At 35.3% G+C, this 24,610-nt stretch overlaps 2 protein-coding genes across 2 annotated transcripts in view; one reads left to right on the forward strand and one right to left on the reverse strand.

The window, feature by feature from the left end:
- Positions 1 to 24,610, forward strand: part of TMEM167A (transmembrane protein 167A) — an 857,923-nt gene that overhangs the window by 775,558 nt on the left and 57,755 nt on the right. The window lies entirely within an intron of this gene.
- The window catches only part of XRCC4 (X-ray repair cross complementing 4), a 290,728-nt gene that overhangs the window by 234,796 nt on the left and 31,322 nt on the right, over positions 1 to 24,610 (reverse strand). Inside the window, exon 3 of the mRNA XM_050795166.1 lies at positions 19,041 to 19,216. Coding sequence (XP_050651123.1) covers positions 19,041 to 19,216 — 176 coding nt within the window. The remainder of the gene's footprint in view (positions 1 to 19,040; positions 19,217 to 24,610) is intronic.

Consider the following 24,610-nt stretch of genomic DNA (forward strand, 5'->3'; position numbering starts at 1 on the left):
CTAAAACAGACTTTAAACCAACAAAGACCAAAATAAGGCCATTACATAATGGTAAAGGCACGAATTCAACAAGAAGAGCTAACTATCCTAAATATATATGCACTCAATACAAGCGCACCCAGATGCATAAAGCAAGTCCTTAGAGACCTACAAAGAGAGTTACACTCCCACACAATAATAATGGGAGACTTTAACAACCCACTGTCAACATTAGACAGATCAACGAGACAGAAAGTTGACAAGAATATCCAGGAACTGAACTCAGCTCTGCACCAAGCAGACCTAATAGACATCTACAAAACTCTTCACCCTATATCAACAAAATATACATTCCTCTCAGCACCACATCACACTTAGAAAATTCACAACAGAGTTGGAAGTAAGGCACTCCTCAGCAAATGTAAAAGAAAAGAAATGATAACAAACTGTCTCTCTCAGACCACAGTGCAGTCAAACTAGAACTCAGGATTAAGAAACTCCCTCAAAACCAGTCAACTACATGGAAACTGAACAACCTACTCCTGAATGACTACTGGGTACATAACGAAATGAAGGCAGAAATAAAGATGTTTTTGAAACCAATGAGAACAAAGATACAATGCACCAGAATCTCTGGGACACACTGAAAGCAGTGTGTGGAGGGAAACTTACAGCACTAAATGCCCACAAGAGAAAGATCTAAAATTTACACCCTAACATCACAATTAAAAGAACTAGAGAAGCAAGAGCAAACACATTCAAAAGCTAGCAGAAGGCAAGAAATAACTAAGATCAGAGCAGAACCGAAGGAGATAAGAGACACACACACACACACAAAAACCCTTAAAAAAATCAACGAATCCAGAAGCTGGATTTTTGAAAATATCTAAATTGATAGACCACTAGCGAGATTAATAAAGAAGAAAAGAGAGAAGAATCAAATAGACACAATGAAAAATGATAAAGGGGATATCACCACCGATTCCACAGCAATACAAACTACCATCAGAGAATACTATAAACACCTCTATACAAAGAAACTAGAAAATCTAGAAGAAATAGATAAATTCCTGGACACATACGCCCTCCCAAGACTAAACCAGGAAGAAGTTGAATCTCTGAATAGACAAATAACAGGTTCTGAAATTGAGACAATAATTAATAGCCTGCCAACCAAAAAAACTCCAGGACCAGATGGATTCACAGCCGAGTTCTACCAGAGGTACAAAGAGGAGCTGGTACCATTCCTTCTGAAACTATTCCACTCAATAGAAAAAGAAGGAATCCTCCCTAACTCATTTTATGAGGCCAGCATCATCCTGATTCCAAAGCCTGGCAGAGACACAACAAAAAAAGAGAATTTTAGACCAATACCCCTGATGAATATCTATTCAGAAATCCTCAATAAAATACTGGCAAACCAAAGCCAGCAGCACATCAAAAAGCTTATCCAACACGATCAAGTTGGCTTTATCCCTGGGATGCAAGGCTAGTTCAACATATGCAAATCAATAAACATAATCCAGCATATAAACAGAACCAAAGACAAAAACCACATGATTATCTCAATGGATGCAGAAAAGACCTTTGACAAAATTCACCAGCCTTCATGCTAAAAACTCTCAATAAACTAGGTATTGATGGGACGTGTCTCAAAATAATGAGAGTTATTTGTGACGAACCCACAGCCACTTTCACACTGAATCGGCAAAAAATGGAAGCATTACCTTTGAAAACTGGCACAAGACAGGGATGCCCTTGTTGGGGTCCACGTGTTTCCTAAACAAAGGAATGAACACAGAAGACAACACAAGACAAGACAAACATGGCGGTCGCCTCGAATGGCATGCTCTGCTTTATTTTATATGGTCGTTTGTGGAATGTTGCCAAGTCACAAGACACATTGTTGTTTTTCTGACCTTTCCCTGACTTTCTGGATTTTCAAGATGCTTACACATAAACAAGCCCCCAGGGTCTGCTGTTTGCAGCTGGCTCCTTTGTCCTCCCTGTTTACAGGGAAGGAACTCCCTGCTTCGTTTGCAAGAGCAGGACTTATCGAGAATGCCCTGCTTCGTTTGCAAGAGCAGGACTTATGGGGAACGTCTCGTTTACGAGCACGTAGTCCGAGCACGTAGTCCTCTACGTGCCCTCTCTCACCACTCCTATTCAACACAGTGTTGGACTTCCTGGCCAGGGCAATCAGTCAGGAGAAAGAAACAGAGGGTATTCAATTAGGAAAAGAGGAAGTCAAATTGTCAGTGTTTGCAGATGACATGACTGTATGTTTAGAAAACTCCATCGTCTCAGCCCAAAATTTCCTTAAGCTGATAAGCAACTTCAGCAAAGTCTCAGGATACAAAATCAATGTGCAAAAATCACAGGCATTCCTATACATCAGTAACAGACAAACAGAGAGCCAAATCATGAGTGAACTCCCATTCACAATTGCTTCAAAGAGACTAAAATACCTAGGAATAAAACTTACAAAGGATGTGAAGGACCTCTTCAAAGAGAACTACAAACCACTGCTCAACGAAATAAAAGAGGATACAAACAAATGGAAGAACATTCCATGCTCATGGATAAGAAGATTCAATATCATGAAAATGGCTATGCTGCCCAAGGTAATTAATAGATTCAATGCCATCCTGATCAAGCTACCAATGACTTTCTTCACAGAATTGGAAAAAACTACTTTAAAGTTCATATGAACCAAAAAAGAGTCCGCATTGCCAAGACAATCCTAAGCCCAAAGAACAAAGCTGGAGGCATCATGCTACCTGACTTCAAACTATACTACACGGCTACAGTAACCAAAACAGCATGGTACTGGTACCAAAACAAAGGTATAGAACAATGGAACAGAACAGCGCCCTCAGAAATAATGCCACACATCTACAACCATCTGATTTTTGATAAACCTGACAAAAACAAGAAATGGGGAAAGGATTCCCTATTTAATAAAAGGTGCTGGGAAAACTGGCTAGCCATATGTAGAAAGCTGAAACCAGATCCCTTCCTTATACCTTATACAAAAATTAATTCAAGATGGATTAAAGACTTAAATGTTAGACCTAAAACCATAAAAACCCTTGAAGAAAACCTAGGCAATACCATTCAGGCCATAGGCATGGGCAAGGACTTCATGACTAAAACACCAAAAGCGAGGGCAACCAAAGCCAAAATTGACAAATTAAACTAAAGAGCCTCTGCACAACAAAAGAAACTATCATCAGAGTGAACAGGCAACCTACAGAATGGGAGAAAATTTTTAGAATCTACCCATCTGACAAAGGGCTAATATCCAGAATCTACAAGGAACTTAAACAAATTTACAAGAAAAAAATCAAACAACCTCATCAAAAAGTGGGCAAAGGATATGAACAGACAATTCTCAAAGAAGACATTTATGCAGCAAACAGACACATGAAGAAATGCTCATCATCACTGGCCATCAGAGAAGTGCAAATCAAAACCACAATGAGATACCATCTCACACCAGTAAGAATGGCAATCATTAAAAAGTCAGGAAACAACAGGTGCTGGAGAGGATGTGGAGAATTAAGAACACTTTTACATTGTTGGTGGGACTGTCAAGTAGTTCAACCATCGTGGAAGACAGTGTGGTGATTCCTCAAGGATCTAGAACCAGAAATACCATTTGACCCAGCCATCCCATTACTGGGTACATACCCAAAGGATTATAAATCATGCTGCTGTAAAGATACATACACACATATGTCTATTGCAGCACTATTCACAATAGCAAAGTCTTGGAACCAAACCAAACGTCCATCAATGATAGACTGGATTAAGAAAATGTGGCACATATACACCATGGAATACCATGCAGCCTTAAAAAAGGATGAGTTCATATCCTTTGTAGGGACATGGATGAAGCTGGAAACCATCATTCTCAGCAAACTATCGCAAGAACAGGAAACCAAACACTGCATGTTCTCACTCATAGATGGGAATTGAACAATGAGAACACTTGGACACAGGATGCAGAACATCACACACCGGGGCCTGTCGTGGGGTGGGGGAAGGGAGAGGGATAGCATTAGGAGATATACCTAATGGAAATGACGAGTTAATGGGTACAGCACACCAACATGGCACATGTATACATATGTAACAAACCTGTACGTTGTGCACATGTAACCTAGAACTTAAAGTATAATAAAAAACAATTAAAAATAAATAAATAAATAAATAAAAGATAAGAATGACAGATGACTTCTCAGCCAAAAAAAAAAAAAAAAAAAAAAAACACCAACTAAAAAACTAGCCAGAAGACAGAGCAATGCTCTTAATGTACAGGAAAAAAAAAAAGAAAAGAAAAAGTCAATCTAGAATTCTCTACCCATTGAAAATAACTTTCAAAAAGACAGGCAAAGTACAGACTTTGGAAGATATGTAAAACCCGACAAAGTTCATCCTAGGCAGATCCGCATTATAAGGAATATTAAATGAAGTCCTTCAAACAGAAGGAAAATATTATTACACGGAAATCTGGATCTATATGGAGTAATAAATTGCTCCAGACCTGAACATGCACCATTACGTCCCACCTCCTAACACGGTTGCATTGGGGATTGTATTAGTCTGTTTTCATGCTGCTGATAAAGACATACCCAAGACTGGGTAATTTATTTAAAAAAAAAAAAGAAGTTTAATGGACTCACAGTTCCACATAGCTCGGGAGGCCTCAGAATCATGGCCGAAGATGAAAGGCACATCTTACATGGCGGCAGGCAGAGAGAATGAGAACCAAGTGCAAGGGATCTTATAAAAGCATCAGATCTCTTGAGACTTAATACCACAAGAAGTGTATGGGGGAACCTGCCCCCATAATTCAATTATCATCCACCAGGTCCCTCCCACAACATGTGAAAATTATGCGAGCTACAATTCAAGATGAAACTTGGGTGGGGAAATAGCCAAACCGTATCAGGGGTTCAGTTTTCCACACACAAATTTTGGGAGACTTATTCAGACCATAGCATTCCACCCCTAGCCCCCCAAATTCATGTCCTTATAACACACAAAATACATCCATTCCATCCCAATAGCCCCAAAAGTCTTAACTCATTCCAGCATCAACACAAAAGTCTAAAGTTCAGAGTCTCATCTAAATCAGATATGGGTGAGACTCAAGGAACAATTAATCCTGAAGCAAATTTCCCTGTAAAATCAAACAGGTAAGTTTTGTCGCTCTAAAACACAATGCAGGCATAAAACAGATATTTCTATTCCAAAAAGAGAAACAGGAAAAAAGAAGGGAGTTACAAGTCCCAGAAATGTCTAAAGCCCAATAAGGCATACAACATTAGATCATAAGGCTGGAAAATAATCTTACATGGCTCCATGTCCCACCTTCCAGATACATAGGAAGGATTGAGTCTCTAAGACTTGCACATTCCTGCCCCCATGGCTTTGCTGGCACAGCCCACATTATAGCTCTCACACATTTAAAACCGATGTCTGTAAGCTTTCCCAGGCTAGCACTGCATACTGGTGGCTCTTAGTTCTGGAGTATTCAGGTGGCCTTCTTCCCACGGCTCTACCAGGCATTGCAGTAGTAGAGAAGGGGGCTCTCAGCAGCAGCTCACACCCCACAGTTCCCCTGGGCATTGACTTCATGGGGACTCTGTGGCAGCCCCATCCCTGTAGCAAGTCTCTGCTGTCTAGGCCTTGAAGCTCTCTGAGACAGCCTCTAAAACTGCATCTATTTGCAGATAACATCACTGTCTAGAGAAAAAAATTATCAAAGAATCTTAAAAGCAAACAACAACAACAAAAACCACCTAGAACAAATAAGGGAATTTAGAAAGGTTGGAGAATATACAGTTAACACAAAAGAAGTCAGTTGAATTTCTATTAATATATACTCATAATGAACCCCTGTACAAATTTAAAACATAATACCACTTATAACAGTGCCAAAAAGATTGAAATACTTAGGCATAAACCTAACAAAATGTGCATAGGATCTGTATGCTAAAAACTACAAAATTCTGATGCAAGATTTCAAAGTAAACTTATATAGATATACCATGTTGATAAACTCTAAGACTCAATTTTTTTCATAATTAGAGTAAAACTGATTTTAAAAGTGTAAAAAGTAACTAAATTATTTAAAATAAAATTTTTCAAAAAAATAAAGTTGGAAGATTCATGTAACTCAATTTTTTTTTTTTTTTTTTTTTTTTTTTTTTGGTGAGATGGAGTTTCACTCTTGTTGCCCAGGCTGGAGTGCAATGGTGTGATCTCAGCTCACTGCAACCTCTGCCTCCCAGGTACAAGTGATTCTCCTGCCTCAGCCTCCCAAGTAACTCGGATTACAGGAATGCGCCACCACACCCGGCTAATTTTTTAGCATTTAGTAGACGGGGTTTTACCATGTTAGTCAACCTGGTCGTGAACTCCCGACCTCAGGTGATCCACCCACCTCGGTCTCTCAAAGTGCTGGGATTATAGGTGTGTGCCACGACGCCCAGCCCACATAACTCAATTTTAAGGGTAAGGATGTAGCTGCAGTAATTAAGACAGTGTAGTGTTGGTGGAGGGACAGACACATAGATCCATGAGGCAGCATAGAAAATACAAAAGTAGACCCACTTAAGTCCAGTCAATGATTTTTAACAAAGAGGCAAAAGCAATTTAATGGAGAGAGGAGAGTCTTTTCAACTAACGATGTTAGAACAATTGACATTCATAGCCAAGAAAGTGAACCTCAACCTCATACCTTATACCAAAAGGAATTCAAAATAGATAATAGATATAAACGTAAAATACAGAACTACAAAACTTTTAAAAGAAACCATAGTCAAAAATTTGTATGACATAGGGTTAGGCGAAGAGTTCTTAGTCATGACACCAGAAGCAAAAGCATAAAAGAAAAATAGTCAACAAATTGGACTTCATCAAAAATAAAAGCTTTTGCTCTACATAAGACCCTGTTAATAAAATGATCAGACCAGCAAGAGACTAAAGAAGATAGTTACAAATTACACATACAACAAAAATACAATCAAAAAGGGGTAAAAGATTTGAACAAACACTTCACCAAATGGGATACACACATGGCAAATAAACACATGAAAAGATTTTTCAGCACCTTAGCGATTAAAGAAATGTTCATAAAAGCCACAATAAGATACCATAACACACCTATTAGAACAGCTAAAGGCAAAAATTCTGACAATACCAAATGCTGATAAGAATGCAGATCTTATGTATTTCTGGTAAGAATGTAAAATGGTACACCCATTTGGGAAAACAATGTAGCACTTTCTCTTAAAGTTAAACACATACTTACCATACAACCCTGCATTCACAGTCCTAGATATTTATCCTAGAGCAGGGGTCAGCAAACTGTTTCCAAAAGGGCGAAAGGTAAATATTTTAGTCATTACACACCATAGAGGACTCTGTTGCAACTATTCAACTTTGCCACTGTAGTACAAAAGTATACACAGACAACATATTAAAAAAAAAAATAAACATGCTTGCATTCCAGTAAAACTTTATTTCCCAAAATGGGCAGCCAATTCACAGGCTATTGTTTGCCAACTCCTGTACTAAATAAATGAAAATTTATGCTCACATGGAAACCTGTACATGAATGTCAAAAGCAGCTTTCTACTAGCCAAAAAAGTAGAAACAACCTAAAGGTTTTTTTCAGTGAATAAATGAATAAACAAAGTGTGGTGCACCCATGGCATTGCACGAAGTAATAACAGACTACTCAACAATAAAGAAAATGATCTACTGATACACTCAACAATTTGGTGGCTCTCAAAAGTATTATGGTCAGTGAAAAACAGCCAATCTCAAAAGGATGTATATTGTACAATTCCACTAATATTCTCAAAGTGGCAAAACTACAGTGACAAAGAGTAGATTGGTGGCTACCAGGAATTACATTGGATGGATAGTGTGAATATAAAGGCGGTAACACAAGGGAATAAAGAGGTTTCTTTGAAGCAATAAAAGAGTTCTGTACCCTGACTATGGTGGTAGTTACATGAATCCACATGTAGAACAAAATTCACATAACTATATGCCAAAACAACAACAAGAACAATAAAAACAGTGCACATAAAAACTGATAACAATCTGTGTATAGTCTGTAGTTAACAGTATTGTACCGAAGCCAATTTACTGCTTTCAATAATGTACTACAGTTATATATTGTTATCATCGGGAAAGCTGGGTGAAGGGTACACAGGACCTCTGTGTACTACTGTTAAAACTTTTTGAGCCTAAGGTTATTTCAAAATGAAAAGTTAAAAAAGTAAGTTAACTGTTAAAAGTAAAAATAGTATTAATGTAACAATAACTGTGAAGTGTGTAAGATATGCAGAAGAAAAATGTATGACCACAACAGCATAAGCTCATAAAAGGAGAAATGAAAGTATGATGCCATAATATCTGTGCAATGGTATATCACTTCAAAGCATACGGTGATAAGGTAAAGATGCATACTATAAACCCTAAAGCAAACATAAAAATAGCATAAAGATGAGTTATAGATAACAAGATAACTAAAAAGATAAAATAGAATGATAAAAAATACTTAGCCCAAAATAAAATGGAGAGGAACAAGTAAATAAAATAAAGATGGAACAAACAAGAGATAGTAGATTTTTAAACCACCATTTTTTATGTAATTGTCAATAATTACATAAAACATAAATGGCCTAAACGTCCCAATGGAAAAACACAGATTGATAGACTGAATTAAAACACCACCACCCAACTATATACTTCCTAAAAGAAATCTAGTTTACATAAAGAGAAAAATAATTAAAAGCAAAAGGATGAAAAAATATTCCATGCAGACTGCAATCAAAAGAAAACTGGAGGAGTATAAGAACATGTATAAAGTATTTTTAAGACAAATAACATCATAGAATTAGAGGGTCATTTCATAGTGACAAAGAGGGCAGCTCATCAAGACAGCATGTCAAAGCTTAATGTTTTACACCTAATTAACAAGGGCTCAAAATACATGAAGTAATCTCTGATATTACTTCAAGGAGAAGTAAGACAAATACAGAATTACAGTTCTTGATTTTAATACATTATCAGTCACTTTTAAAAGAAGTAGACAGAAAATAAGCAAGAATATAGAAAACTTAACACCACCAACCAACCTGATCTAATCAATACCCAAAAATTAACACTCGAAAATCTAATAACACCCAAAAATAGCAAATAAGTATTTCTTTCAAATGCATATAAAACATTGAACAAAGGTTACATTCAGTGCCATAATACAAGTCCCAGTAAATTTCAAGGGATTCAAGTCACATAAAGTTGTCTAACAACAATGGACCTAAATTAAAAACGAGTATTGGCACGATACCTGTAATAGCAAACAAAACTGAAAACAAAATTACAATCTACTAATTAATTCAAGGGTGAGGACTAAAATGAAAAGGGAAATTAGGAAATATTTTAAATGAAAATGAAAACACAACATACCAAAATGTGAGGAATGAAGTTATAGTAGAATCTGGAATAAAATTTAGATCCCAAATTGTGTATCAGAAAAAAAGGAAAGTTTTAATTCAGTGACCTCACTTTCTGCTTCAAAGTGATAAACCTAATATAAAATGTATAAGATCTATAATTTGAAAACTATAAATAATTGCTGAGTAATTGATGAGATCTCAATGAAGATTTATAAATTCAACACTACTGACATTGTTTCAGATAATTTTTGGTATATAATTTTTGGTATGGAAGGAAACCCTGCACATTATAGAATACTTAGCCACATCTCTCTGCCTTCTTCCCATTGGATGCCAGTTAGGAGCTGCTGGCCGTGACAATCAAAAATGTCTTCAGACATTGCCAAGTGACCCTAGATGAGCAAAATCTCCCCTGGGTAGGAAACACTGAACTAAATAAATGCATGTACTATATTTATGAGTCAGAAGGCTTAATATGGTTAAGATGTCAATTTCTGTAGATCCAATGCATTCCCAATTAAGATCCCAGCAAACTTGTTTGGAAAAATTGAGAAAATAATTCTACACCTCATAAAAATATTTGAAATAATAGAATAACTAAAGCAAATTCAAAAATAACAAAATTGAAGAACTTATACGACATGATTTCACCAGACTTCATGATTTATTACAAGCCTAAGTAATCAAGACAGATTATGGCTGGCACAGAGCTAAACAAATAGATAGACGGGGCAGTACAGAGTCCAAATATAGACCAATAATACATACATGGTTAACTGATTTTCAACAAAGTGCAAGAAAAATTCAGCGGGGAATTCAACAAATGGTGCTAGAATGACTAAATAGTCATATAAAAAATGAACTTCAACCCATACATTAAAGTATATACAAAAATTAACTCAGCCAGGTGCGGTGGCTCAAGCCTGTAATCCCAGCACTTTGGGAGGCCGAGACGGGTGGATCACGAGGTCAGGAGATCGAGACCATCCTGGCTAACACGGTGAAACCCCGTCTCTACTAAAAAATACAAAAAAAAAAAAAAACTAGCCGGGTGAGTTGGCGGGCGCCTGTAGTCCCAGCTACTCAGGAGGCTGAGGCAGGAGAATGGCGTAAACCCGGGAGGCGGAGCTTGCAGTGAGCTAAGATCCGGCCACTGCACTCCAGCCCGGGCGACAGAGCGAGACTCCGTCTCAAAAAAAAACAAAAACAAAAAAAAAAAAAAAAACAAACAAAAAATTAACTCAAAATGTATCACAGACTCTAAATGTAAAAATCTAAAACTATAGAGTTCATACATGAAAGCATAAGTCTGTAACAAGTTAGGTAAAAATGTATTAGAAGTGATCTCAAAGCAAGATTAATAAAAGAAAAAAATTCAGTTCCTCAAAATTAAGAAATTATCTGCTTCTCCCACAAACTTGGAGAAAGTATTTGCAAATTGTGTATCTGTTAAGGATATGAAGAGTTCTTCAAAACTCAGTAAGAAAATAAGCAACCCAATAAAAACAAATGCAAAAGATTTAAACCAATATCTCACTATAGAAGATACACAGATGGCAAATAATATCATTAGACATTAGGGAAATGCTAATTTAAAATATGAGATATGGTCACACACCCACTAAAATGTCTAAAATGAAAAATCTGACCATACCAAGTAATGACAAGGATGTGGAGAAACTGGAACTCATATACTGATCAGGGGAATGTAAAACAGTACAAACTCTACGGAACACTGTTGGGCAGTTTCTTCAAAAATTAAACATATGCCTACCATATAACCCAACTATTCTACTCCTATATATTATTCAAATAAAACATATGTCCATACAAATATTTAAATGTTCATAGCAGCTTTATTGGTTATAGTCCAAAACTAGAAGCAACCCAACTGGTGAATGCATAAACAAATTGGGGTATATCTATAAAATGGAACACCATTAAGCAGGAAAAAAAGAATAAGTTATTAAAACTTACAACAACATGGAGGAATCGCAAAACAATTATGCTGAATAAAAGAAATCAGACCAAAAAAAGAAGTACATACTGTATGGTTAAATGTATGGATAATGTAAACCAATCTATAATGAGAGAAATCTGATCAGTGGTTTTCTGGGGACTGAGTAAAGAGGTAGGAGAGAGGGAGAAAGGAATTACGATGGGTACAAAAAAATTTGAGCAGGTTAAGGACTTATCATCTTGATTACGGTGATAGTTTTATGGGTATGTACACATTTTAAAATTTACCCAGTTGTATACCTTCTATATGCACATTTTATGTTAATTATATCACAATAAAGTTGTTAAAAATTAAAACATACCCACAAAAAGATTTAGACATGAATGTATATAGCTGCTTTATTCACATCAACCCACAACTTGAAATCACCATAAATGTGGTATATCTATACAATGGAATACTACTCAGCAATGGAAGGAATGAAATGCTGATATACAGCACATAATGAGACATCTCAAAAATGTTACACTATGCAAATAAAGTTATAAGCAAGTATACACACTGCACAGTTCCATTCATATGAAATTCTAAAACATGTAAAGCTGATCTATAACGATAGAAAGCAGCCCAATGGCTGTCTGGGGCCTTCAGAGTAGGTAGGGTTGGGAGAAGAAAATGGGTAGTTGGGCGCCTGACTGCAAAGAGGCTTGAAAGTGCTTTCCTGAATACTGAAAACTGTATACTCACCATAGGTACATTTAATTGTTCGTAAATTATCCCTAAACAAATTTTTTAAAAATTGATTTGGGATTCATAAAACAGGCCTGAATTTTACTCTAGCTTAGCTTACTACCTCTGTTTTCCTTAGCAACTCACTTATACTTTCAGCATGTATTGTTTCATGTATAAACAGTGACAATACCAAGTGCATTTGATGAAGTATGAGATTGCATGCTGAAGTAGATTAACTGAAAACAAGCAAATATTAATATTATTAAATTGAAATGTCCTTTTACAACACAGTTTTTACATGCTACTTTCTACTTCTGTTTTTGTTGTTGTTGTTGTTGCTGTTGTTGTTGTTTTGTGAGACAAGGTCTCACTCTGTCTCTGTCGCCCAGGCTGGACAGGCTGGAGTGCACTGGCACAATCTTAGCTTATCTCACTGCAGCCTCAAACTCCTCAGCTAAAGTGATCCTCCCACCTCAGCCTCCTAAGTAGCTGGGACTACAGGCATGTCCCACCATGCCCAGCTAATTTACATTTTTCTTTTTTTGTAGAGATGAGGGTCCCACTATATTGTCCAGGCTGGTCTCAAACTCCTGGCCTCAAGTGATCCTCCCACATTGGCCTTCCCAAGTACTGGGATTACAGGCATGAGCCACCATGCCATGCCTTCGTCTGCTCTGTTATTATGCTAAGTTGTTTCTTTTCTGAACAAAAAAGTTAAGATATAATGACTTTAAAATATTTATCAAAGCAAACATTTTAAATAAAGGCAGAAAAATATGAAGCAAGAAATAAAATAGGTCCATAAACAAAAAATAGTATAACTAAACATTGATATTTTTGTTTTTCAAAGTAGTTCTAAAATTTAATGTATGGATTAGCTAGAAACCATATACTTTTAATGGGATTTCTTCACCACTTACATTACTTAGTCCTCACATTCCAAAAAGATCACAAAATTATATAGTGTTTAGTATCAAAATAGCACATGTACACAAATACTTTTATGACCAAAATAAAGAATACTATGATTTCCTTTTCAGACATTCAAACAACACATCTGCAACCCATATTCCCACAGACCTGAAAGTCATTACTATTTTTGACAAAATCTTTGGCAGAAGACACAATAAATGCTACAATTCTGATATTTCATCTGCAAATAGCCCTTTGAATTCAGAGTCCCTCAAACCACAGGGACACATGGCAATAATATAGGATTTTGGACTGCTGTTTTAAAAAAGAACTCTGGATGTTTATTTTGGCTAACTGGTTTTACTTCATTTTCATATATCTGAGAAATGTCAGTTAAATAATGTGGGAAGGCTGTCTGAAACTTAGAATGGATTTTCCACTAAAAAATAAATAAAACTTATAAAATATAGTAAGATAGAGCAGGATATACCTTATGTTGTAACATTTCTTAAATTGAGATGACTGAAACCCTTATTTGTAATGAAATACTAAACAAATATCCTTGCAACAAAAACAACAAAGCCTTCTGAATGATGTTTCAATCTTCCCTAAATGTTAAACGCATAGATTGCTACTTGACCCTCAATATCCATCTTCCAGTTTTTACACAGTAATTAAAACTTCTGTGCACAGGACTCAGCTGAAGATTACATTTCAGAGATTCCCTTGCAGCTAGGTGAAGCTATGTGACTACATTCTGGCCAATGGGACGTAAGCAAAAGGAATGTATCAAATTTGGGAGTGATTATCTTAAAGAAAAAAGCACATGTTATTTCCTGTCTCTTTAACTGGGTCCTGCTGCCTCAAAGGTGAGCATAATAGTAAAACTAGACAAGTTATCTTGGACTATGAAATAAAAACTATCTGTTAAAAATTACAAAGTAGACTGCTGGGCACACTGACTCATGCCTGTAATCTCAGTGCTTTGGGAGACTAAGGTAGGAGGTTCTTGTGAGCCTAAGTATCAGAGGTTACAGTGAGCTATGATCACATCACTGTACTCCAGACTAGGCAAAAAAGTGTGACCCTGTCACAATTAAAAAAAAAAAAAAAAAGCCAAGGCAACAAAGAAGCCAAGAAGCCTGTGTCTCCAAAATCATAAAACCATCATATTAACTCAGGACTGCCTATTTGGATTTTTATATCACTGAAAAATAAACCTCTATGCTATTTAAGTACTAGGGGAAATGAGGGTAAAGAAATAGAAGTAGACTTTGCATTAATTCTACTAGAGACTTGTAGCAAATTCTAGTGTTTTAGATATTCACTATATACATGTGTGTGTGTGTGTGTGTGTGTGTGTGGAGATGTATATACATACAGATATATATATGTACTAAATCATGTTTAATTTTTCTTCAAACCTCATGGCTTCCTTCACTGGAGAACAATGAAAACACATGAACACAGGGAGGGGAACAATGCATACTGGGACTGGTCAGGGGGTCCAGGCAAGGGGAGAGCACCAGGAAAAATAGTTAATGCACGCTGGGCTTACTACCCAGGTGATGGTTTGATAAGTGCAGCAAATCACCATGGCACATGCCTACGTATGTAACAAATCTACACATCCTGCACATGTATCCCAGAACCTAAAATAAAATTAAATTAATTTTTTTAAGAAAGATATATCCTTATAGCCAAAATGTTTATATATACATACATACATATACATACATCCATGTATATATAGATATGTATATATACACACATATACATATATATGTATATACACATGTATATATACATGCATACATATACATATATATGTAGCTCTACAACATGTTTGCTGAGCTGGAATTAATCTAAGAAATCACTTTAAAATTTTACAGATGAAAAAACAGAATCATGAGGAAGTTAAGGTTAAATGATTAGCCCAAGTTTATTCTTATCAAAAAGAATTAAGTACTTTTCTTTGACTCATAAATGAATTTTTTCTAAAGAAACAGAGTGAGATATGAAAGCAAACAAGGAAGATGAATATATTATTCATTAAGATGCATTGTTAGCAGGACAAAGTCAGTATGGCAAAATCAGGATAAATTGTTAAAGGTAGAGGGAAAACAGTGACCTAAAGCACACAAATGATCTCTTGTGTGAGTGACAGTCCTTGTGCTGAAGAGATGAGGAGTTCCAAATGCTGGCACTACAGTATGCTTTCAACCAGAACAATCTACTGTTAAATGAAGAGCACTAGGCAGGAAGGGTCACATGGGTTCGCACTCTATGGAGAAAAGAAATTAGTGTGTAGCTGTTCACCCGACATTTATTCAAATGAGAATGAAGCTAAAATGAAAGGATCTATGTTATCTATAAAGAAAAGCCAATTAACGCCTAAGGGAAGTTTAGGGAGGATAAGCTCAAAAGCAATCTCATGAAAATTTTGGACCCACTGCTCCTAAAACATGTGTATAAATATTGACAAAAAGTTTAAAATTTAAAATATTTCACTACGTTAGAAATTGGTAATTCTGGCTGGGTGCAGCGGCTCACGCCTATAATCCCAACACTTTGGGAGGCTGAGGCAGGCGGATCACTTGAAGTCAGACCAGCCTGGCCCACATGGCACAACCCCATTTCTACTAAAAATACAAAAATCAGCCAGGCATGGTGACATGCACCTGTAATCTCAGCTACTCAGGAGGCTAAGGCAGGAGAATCACTTGAACCTGGGAGGCAGAGGTTGCAGTGAGCTGAGATTGCACCATTGCACTCCAGCCTGCATGACAGAGCGAGGCTCCATCTCAAAAAAGAGAGAGAGAGAGAGAGAAATTTGTAATTCTCTCACTCAGACAAACCATAAGATAGTATTTTCAAAATATCAGGTATTTTTGAATACTAAAATAGTGGTTACTTCCTTTTAAGAAAAAAAAATTTATTATAAATATAAATTTCAAACAATTCTTATATAAGTTAGATATCCAAAATGTTCAAATTGTACAGTGAACACACAATTAGATACACAAAATTTCTTGAACTGATGGCAATAAATGTCTAAAATCCTGACTCTCAGAGGTATGCATCTGGGAGCAACTCTTTGTCACAGGGGAGCAACCTTACATTAAGAAACAACAGAACTCACAACTTTTTGAGTTGAATTTATATTCATTCTTTTCCTTTCTTCTAAGTTTAGGAGGTCATTTTTGGTAACAATCAGATGTCTGTGTCATCAAGAAAAGTATTACAAACTCCTCAATTTTTAGGTCATCCAAGCAAAATTAGCTTCAAAAAAGTATTCTGTCTGCCATGTTTCGTTCCAATTGTCTGCAATTTTTTTTTTTGCCAGTAGATGAATTTATGAGATATTGGCACTCTGAAATCAGTTTGCAGAAGCACATCCTAAATACTGAAGATTACCATGACATTTTGGCCAAATGAATTTGTGATCTCTCAGCTGCATCCATCCATAAGGCTGACAACAGCACTGGAAGTTTTACCTCATTTAAATATCCAAAATACCTCTCAAGTAAGTCAAGCCATGAACAAACTCCTCCTTATCAAACTGTTCTGAGAATAGCCTTTTCTTTCTCATAAACAAATAAATAAATGAATAAATAAGGAGACAGCTATTTAGACTGCAATGTAGTGGTTTAAGACATTCTGTAGGGAACCAGCACACTTTTTGCATTGCTGGTAATCTTTTAGGCTGTTCCCATTTCTTGTGAACACTTCTTGAAAAGGTAGTACCTGTAGTTCAAGATGCTGGCTCTGATAAAGTTGTTTACTTTCAGGGTGGCAAGCAAAAATCTTTCAGGATTATTATGAGTCTTTGATGCTGATAGATGCCAAACCAACTGTAGAAGACATGAATCAAGAGGACTTAAAGCTCTTTCTTCATAGAAGGAGTAAAACCTGATGTATTGCCAGCCATGGCAAGTACTCCATCTAGGCTGATATGGTTTGTCTGTGTCCCCACCCAAATCTCATCTTGTTTTTTTGGTTTTCTTATTTGTTTGTTTTGAGACAGAGTTTCGCACTTGTCGCCCAGGCTGGAGTGCAATGGCGTGATCTCAGCTCACTGTAACCTCCACCTTCTGGGTTCAAGCCATTTTCCTGCCTCAGCCTCCCAAGTAGCTGGAATTACAGGCATGTGCCACCATGCCCGACTAATTTTGTATTTTTAGTAGAGACATGGTTTCTGCATGTTGGTCAGGCTGGTCTGGAACTCCCAACCTCAGGTCACCCACCCACCTTGGCCACCCAAAGAGCTGGGATTACAGGCATAAGCCACCACGCCCGGCCTAAATCTCATCTTGAATTGTAGCTCCCATAATTCCCACATGTTGTAAGAGAAACATGGTGGGAGGTAATCAAATCATGGGGGTGGGTTTTTCCCATGCTGTTCTCATGAAAGTGAGTACGTCTCATGAGATCTAAAGGTTTTATAAAGGGGAGTTCACCTGTACATGCTCTCTTGCCTGCCACCATATAAGACGTAACTTTGTTCCTCCTTCTCTTTCTGCCATGATTGTGAGGCCTCTCAGCCACGTGGAACTGTGAATCATTTAACTTCTTTCCTTTATAAATTGCCCAGCCTCGGTTATGTCTTTATTAGCAGTGTGAGAACAGATTAATATAAATGCCAACTGTACCAAGCCCCATCTTTTACCATGTCAAAAATATCAAAAGTCTTTCAGCCTTCCAAAATGTACCTCACTAATTTGGAATTATGTATCAATATGTATGAAACAGATAAAAACTAGAAAATGGCTGCACAAAATAATGCTAGTTGTTACATGCAAATGTTTAGTGAATGGGAAATGGCATTGATCCCAATTTGGCAATGATCTGCTTCAAAATATTCGAAGAGTCTGCACTTCTGTAATATATAATATCATCTGATTGAGCTTGGGCCATAGGAAAGAACACTTACAATAAATAACAAAATTGTAGTAGCTAGTTCCAACCTTCTTACTGAACCTATTTTAAATTACCATTTTAAGAAACACAGCATATTGAAACTTACATAATTTGACAGCTAATTAGAAAATGTTTATTTTAAATATAAATTACTAAGGCTAGTTTCTCTGTATTATTCCCTACATGATAATATATATTTATAATGATTCCATTTGTTTCTTCAAATGTTTCTCTAATAAAAGAAATCTCTTTAATTATTCTGAATTTAAAAGGTTGTTTTAAAATAATTTTCTAAACTAAGTTGAGCTCTAAAACAAATTCTCAATAGCTATTTGTTAACTTAATGTAGCAAACATTTCCTTCCCTCTCCTTCAGAAATGATAGCTCTCACATATGACTAAAAACCACCAGCTAAAAAAACAAATTCAGTATCTATTCAACTTAGGTAAAATATACAAATAATTAGTGCAAGACTTTAATAAATAAACCACCTGCCTTGATCTGAATTGGTGCAGGAACTGAGCAGAATAAGTAGCAGATACTCTTGTCTGCAAAGCTTAGGCTGCAAATTATTTCTATTTTAATATTTTTAAATCTGACAATATAAATAAAGTATCCTTAATCCTGACTATGTATTTTTAAATTTCAAATACACTCTAATAAAGTAGAAAATAAGTCATAATTATTTGATATTCAAAGATATATTATTTCTTAAAATCAATATTTCACAAAACTTATTTCAATAAGACCTGTCACAATGGCTAAAACTTCTGATCCCACCTTTTTCAAGATTATAATTAACTCTGTAATACTTTAAAATTTTTCAAGCATTAAAAACTAAATATATTTTCCAATAATTATTTTCCGTGATTCATTAATATATTTAATGACTTTAGCTTTGAAGTCTCTTCCAATTCGGAAACTAAGTACTTTTCAAGCTTTTGCTTCTGAGGTGTTCTGGGAATAATATAGTAGTTACTTAAATTTAAATATAATCCCTCAATAAGTGCTCTGACATTTTACTATGTAACATTTTGGAAAGTTTTACTTACTGAAACATCTTTCAGGTTTTTCTCAAAGAAGAAATAACAAGACTCTTTAGAAAAATTAAATGTGTATACATCAGCTGGTCCTGCTCCTGACACCAATGCTTTTCTCAGTTCATCAACATATTTCCCTTTTTCCATTGCCATGTCATCAGCTTCTTGGGAAATCTCTGATTCAGAAACTATGGGAAATATTAACAAAAGTTTTAAAATGAAAAGTAAACGACTACACATGAGAAAATATTAGTTTATCTGTTAGTACTAATTTATCACGTGTAACAGAAATTTAAACAAGTAAAATCAATCCCTATACTACACATTTTTAAATCAAGTTATTCCTTTTTATTGAACTAGCAATTTTTAAGAAATGCATTAATTTAGACTCACAACTCATGTGAAATACATTAAACCCTTGACATTCTTTCTCTGTCCTCAGATGAAACACATTGTAAGTTATTACAGAAAATTCCACTTTGTGTACCTGCTCTTAGGTCAAAGCCAGATAATTTCCTATAATGAATAATAAGCTCAATATTTTATAACATCTTCCTTCCTTGCATCAAAGATTCAATAGTCTACAGTGTATTTCTCACTCATATGAGCAGAGTAAAACAAAAGCAAAAGTGGAGCTCATTATTCTCATATCATGTGCCAACAACAGAAAATATGGATGAAAGGAAAATAAGGAAAGAATGGGAAGGAAACTAAAATGTACTGAGCATCTCCTCTGCAACACATACTATACTAGAGATCTGGCTTCCAATTCTCTTATCTAGGTATTTTTAAAGCTGATGTTTTATCTATCATTGAGATTTTTGTTTCAGTAATCATATTTTCAGTTCTAGGTATTATCTTTGTTCCTTTGCCATTATATCCTGTTCTACCCTACCCTTCTTTTAAATATTTAAATAAACGTATTTTAAGATCTCTTTCATTTCTGTATTTATGTGTGGCTCCTGGAGTATAAATTATGTTTCTTCTATCTGTGGAAAAATTCTTGTTTTACTTGTTTTCCTTTCATGCTTTGTAACGTTTGAGTACGGCTCGCCTCTAGCCAAAGTGGCAAGTGTTCTGGGAAGAAGTGTTCTTAAATGAAGGTTGCTGGTTTGCCTTTCTGGGGGTCATTACAAGTTTCATCAGTTCGAGACTAGTTTTGAAAGTTAATTTCTCACCTTGATTTTTACACTTGAGGCAAAGTGTTCCATTTTAAACCTTGCATACACACATAACACAGGTTTAGGGTTCTGATTTTTCTTGAGACTTTTATTCACTCATAGTCCTTAGGGATTTTTTTTTTTTTTTTTTTTTGAGACGGAGTCTCGCTCTGCCGCCCAGGCTGGAGTGCAGTGGCCAGATCTCAGCTCACTGCAAGCTCCGCCTCCCAGGTTCATGCCATTCTCCTGCCTCAGCCTCCTGAGTAGCTGGGACTACAGGCGTCCGCCACCTCGCCCGGCTAGTTTTTTGTATTTTTTAGTAGAGACGGGGTTTCACCGTGTTAGCCAGGATGGTCTCGATCTCCTGACCTCATGATCCACCCGTCTCGGCCTCCCAGGGATTGTTCTATTTTTATGCTGCATCCTCAGGACAGAGAGTAGTAGTTTTTTTATAAGATTATTTTATTAACAGTATATTTTTCCAGGTTCCTTTCTTTATACTGAGAGCTCAACTCCAATTCCATAAGAGGTCTGAAGCCTCAACATTCCACTTCACTCAAACATTATACTCACTGTCATCTAGACGTGTATCTAGTTCAGATATTCCATGAATGTACAGGTAAGCTTTAATTCCCATCAATTACTTTGGTTTTGAAATACCTCTTCAAACATGGCATCTGAGGTTTTCCCTTTCTTACACTCAAAAGTGGCAATGGGTCTGCATATTTGTTTGTTTTTAAAATTACAAGATTTAATCTCGTATTTGTTGGAATGTGTGTGTCGTTGGATGGTTTCCTGTGTTAATTTAGGCTATCACAGTAATAATAAAAGTCCCATATGGTTGTATAATTTCATACTTACGCATTACACTTATCTATTTTAATTCCTTATAAAACTGAAAAACAGATATTATTTTCATTTTGCAAAAGAGAAAACTGAGGCTCACAGAGATCAAGTAATAGTTTAGGGTGATGTAGTAGGTAACTGGTGAAGCTGGGATTAACTCATGTCTCTCTGGATGTTTTATTTTGAGGTGAAGCAGAGATATGAAACATTGGATAAATTATTTCCATCCATAATTTTGAAAAACAACATTAGTATAAAATATTACAGAATATAAGGAAATCATGATTAAAGAATCCCTAAAATGGAAGACATATTTTCATACCTTTGGTCTCTATGCTATCAAGTGTCTGGAAGACCCATGACAGTCAATGAAAAAGGGAGTCTTGAAAGGTACCAATATATTTTATATGATCAATTTTTGATAACAAGTTTTGATAATAAAATATGATTCTCATACTTCACACAACATTTGAAACGAGGTAAGAATAAAAATACCTTATATTCATATATTAACAGCTTCTAAAACACTTTCACATTTTCTCTATTGGAAGCGGACACATTTAATATGATCATCACTATCAAACCTATTTCAAAAGCCCTAGTAGCTCTTCTAAAAAAACAAAAATAAGAAGATAAATACTTCCTATTTAAGGAATAATTTCATATTTTATGTTTGCATTATGTTACAAAGTACCTAACTTTAACTCACCAATACCTAGGAAGAACAGTTATTTCACAGAGAAATAGGAAATAAATTTGCAGATGCCATCTTTAATGCAGTCATAGAAAAACTTGAAGAAAACACAAAAGAAAATAGAGAACAACTATTTAAAAAGCATCTAGTTAAAAGTATTCTAAATTTCATTAAAATGAAAAGATACCTGTCTGAAAATATGTAATCATTCATTCATTCATTCCTAAAATGCTAGCCTATGGAGCTCAAATTCAAGTGCTAATATCTTAGATAACATTTTAGATATCTTGTCAGTTATCATCGTAGATATCCTCTTGTTTTCCTCTCCCAATGAATACTGTGCTGATTATGGAATATTTAATTTTTGAAGGAGAAAAAAACATATGAAAGGAAATTATATAAAACAAGTATTTGTTCAAAAATGTACTTGAAAATTTCCTATAAAAGTAAATGTGGAAATCTGACTGCCTACATAGGGCTTTAATCCTGAAAAACCAACCTGGTCACCAGTTTTGAATTCTGTGCCAAGAACATCTGGAAAAACTACAGCTGTAAGCACTCGATGCTCTAAAACTTCAGTGACCAAGAATAAAAGCAATGGAAATAATAAAATTCAGCAAGAATGCATCTGAACCACATAATAAGGCATAAAACATGAGCAGGGCAACATGACCAAAAAACAAGGAACCATTCTCAGACTAGTAGGAGTCAGACTGAGACTCACTTTGACACTGAAAAGCATCACTTTTGCAGTGTTTATAGTTAGATGAAGATGTAAGTGAGGAAAGAAGATTTTTTTCCTTCAGATACCTACATATAACTAACCAAAAGCCTGCACACATCCTAAGCTTGTACTGGAGCTCAGAAGACATACAGTCTTACTATACCATTAGGATTCCAGTTGGTATTGCATCATAAACCCATTTCATTGCTTGATTTATTAAAGTCCTCTTTCCACTGAGTTCTGTCATTATTTCCATATAGGTCAAAAAATATTAATGCTTAAGATAATTATAAGTGGATCTAGTTAGTGGATAATAAAACAATTAGTAAAGTTTAATTTACTCTTTAATAAACTTGAAACTACTCCACAGATGGGTGATACAAGTTTCCCACTGCCAATAAGAATTCTTATATAAGTCACAGTCATCGATCATTAACCCACTTTGTGACTTAACCCTGTGATATAACCCCCTGTAATATTGATGTGATGATAGACCACATGATAATTAGATAATTGGACCTTAAAAACATTCATTAGATAAAACATTGCTAATGGAAATCAGTAAGTTTAGTGTGGGGGAGATTAAAAGGAAACTTACATCCTTTTAATTTCACTCAAATGAAAAGAGAAAAAAAGTTGTCCAAATTGAAGGTTGCAGCAATCAAAATGTTGAACAAAAAAAACAGGATGAGGTATAGGAAGGAAATCCATTTCCATGTTTCAATTATTTAATTGTTTCAATGTCCTCATTGAATTTGATTTTATTGTCTACATGTAAAGTACCAGATGACATTTACGGAATAAGCCTTAACTAAACATGGGCACGCTGTTATATTATTGGATTTCCTATTTGGTCCCTGATATGTAAACAAGAAAATAGAAATGAATGAAGGCATAAAACACATGAGAGATTTAAACATTATTAGATATTTTTGAAAATAAAATGACCACATAGTACACTATAAAATTTTCTGTTTTCAAGCGTGTTTGGTACAGGAAGCCAAAATGTTAACAATCTACCAAAGAATACATAAGTTTGATATCACAGTTTGTCACTCTAAATTCCATTAGCTAAAAAATAAATGGTAGAATATACTGCAGTTATGATAAATGTCAACAATAAGTAAATATAAAACTGGAGTTTTCATTCAAAAACATGCTAACTCTAAAATGAACAATTTATTTTCTTTTTTCTCAGACCAGTTTTATATATTTGAGACATCCTTTCATTCTTTCAATCAAAAAAGTATTCATTGAGAACGTATTTCGTAGGCACTGGTCTAGATAATTGCGTAGAGTGTTGACAAACCAAATGTGTCTCTTACGCTCAATATAGATCTGTACTGTCTAGTGAAACGATAATTCATGTTAATATCATTAAGAATGATGCCAGCACAATTTGTATGATATAAATGAAATGTTCCATAAATTTAAGATCAACTTACATTTCTGGTTAAATTAAGAGATAAAGAGTTAATGAAGTGCTCTTTTTCCCCCTAATACTTAGTGATAAAAAATTTCAAATAACATATTATCATTGATTTTTGTCTTGGTGAATGAGGCTTATGGACTAGATTAGAATTCAGTCTCTTCTTTTGATAATTAAGGTTCCTGAAACACTATAAGGTCATCTGTCTGACAATAACTTAATATATGGAATATGCCATTTGCCAATTAGAAATATCTAAAGTTATAAATACAGTATTCCTTACATACAAGCAACCACTTCCCCTAGGATTTGTTTCCAAGCTGTGTTGTTAGAACTGCTCTTCTCACCCAGATGACCAGCAACCTGGTCTTTAGCCTTATATACCCTTCACCCTAAAACAAGAAATATTGTCTTCTGAATTGGCATACATAAAATTAAGCTGACCAATCTTCTACTCTTGAACTGCAACTACCAACCTGATTTCTGATTTCTCTTACAGAGAAATGTGTAGCTTAAAGAGATATCATAATAAGTACTGCAAATATTATCCCTGAAAATTCTGTATTTTACAGGAATCCCTACATCAACATTACTTGTTCTGTGTCAAAAAAGACAATTTTTTTGAAACTCTGTAAGTATAAATTCAATTTGACTGTGTTGTGTAACAGAATTCATAATGCTCAAGAAAGAAACAAAATTGTACAATGTAATTTTCAAGACGATATATAA

Source organism: Macaca thibetana, chromosome 6 (genome assembly GCF_024542745.1).
Source record: "Macaca thibetana thibetana isolate TM-01 chromosome 6, ASM2454274v1, whole genome shotgun sequence".
NCBI classification, from domain to species: domain Eukaryota; kingdom Metazoa; phylum Chordata; class Mammalia; order Primates; family Cercopithecidae; genus Macaca; species Macaca thibetana.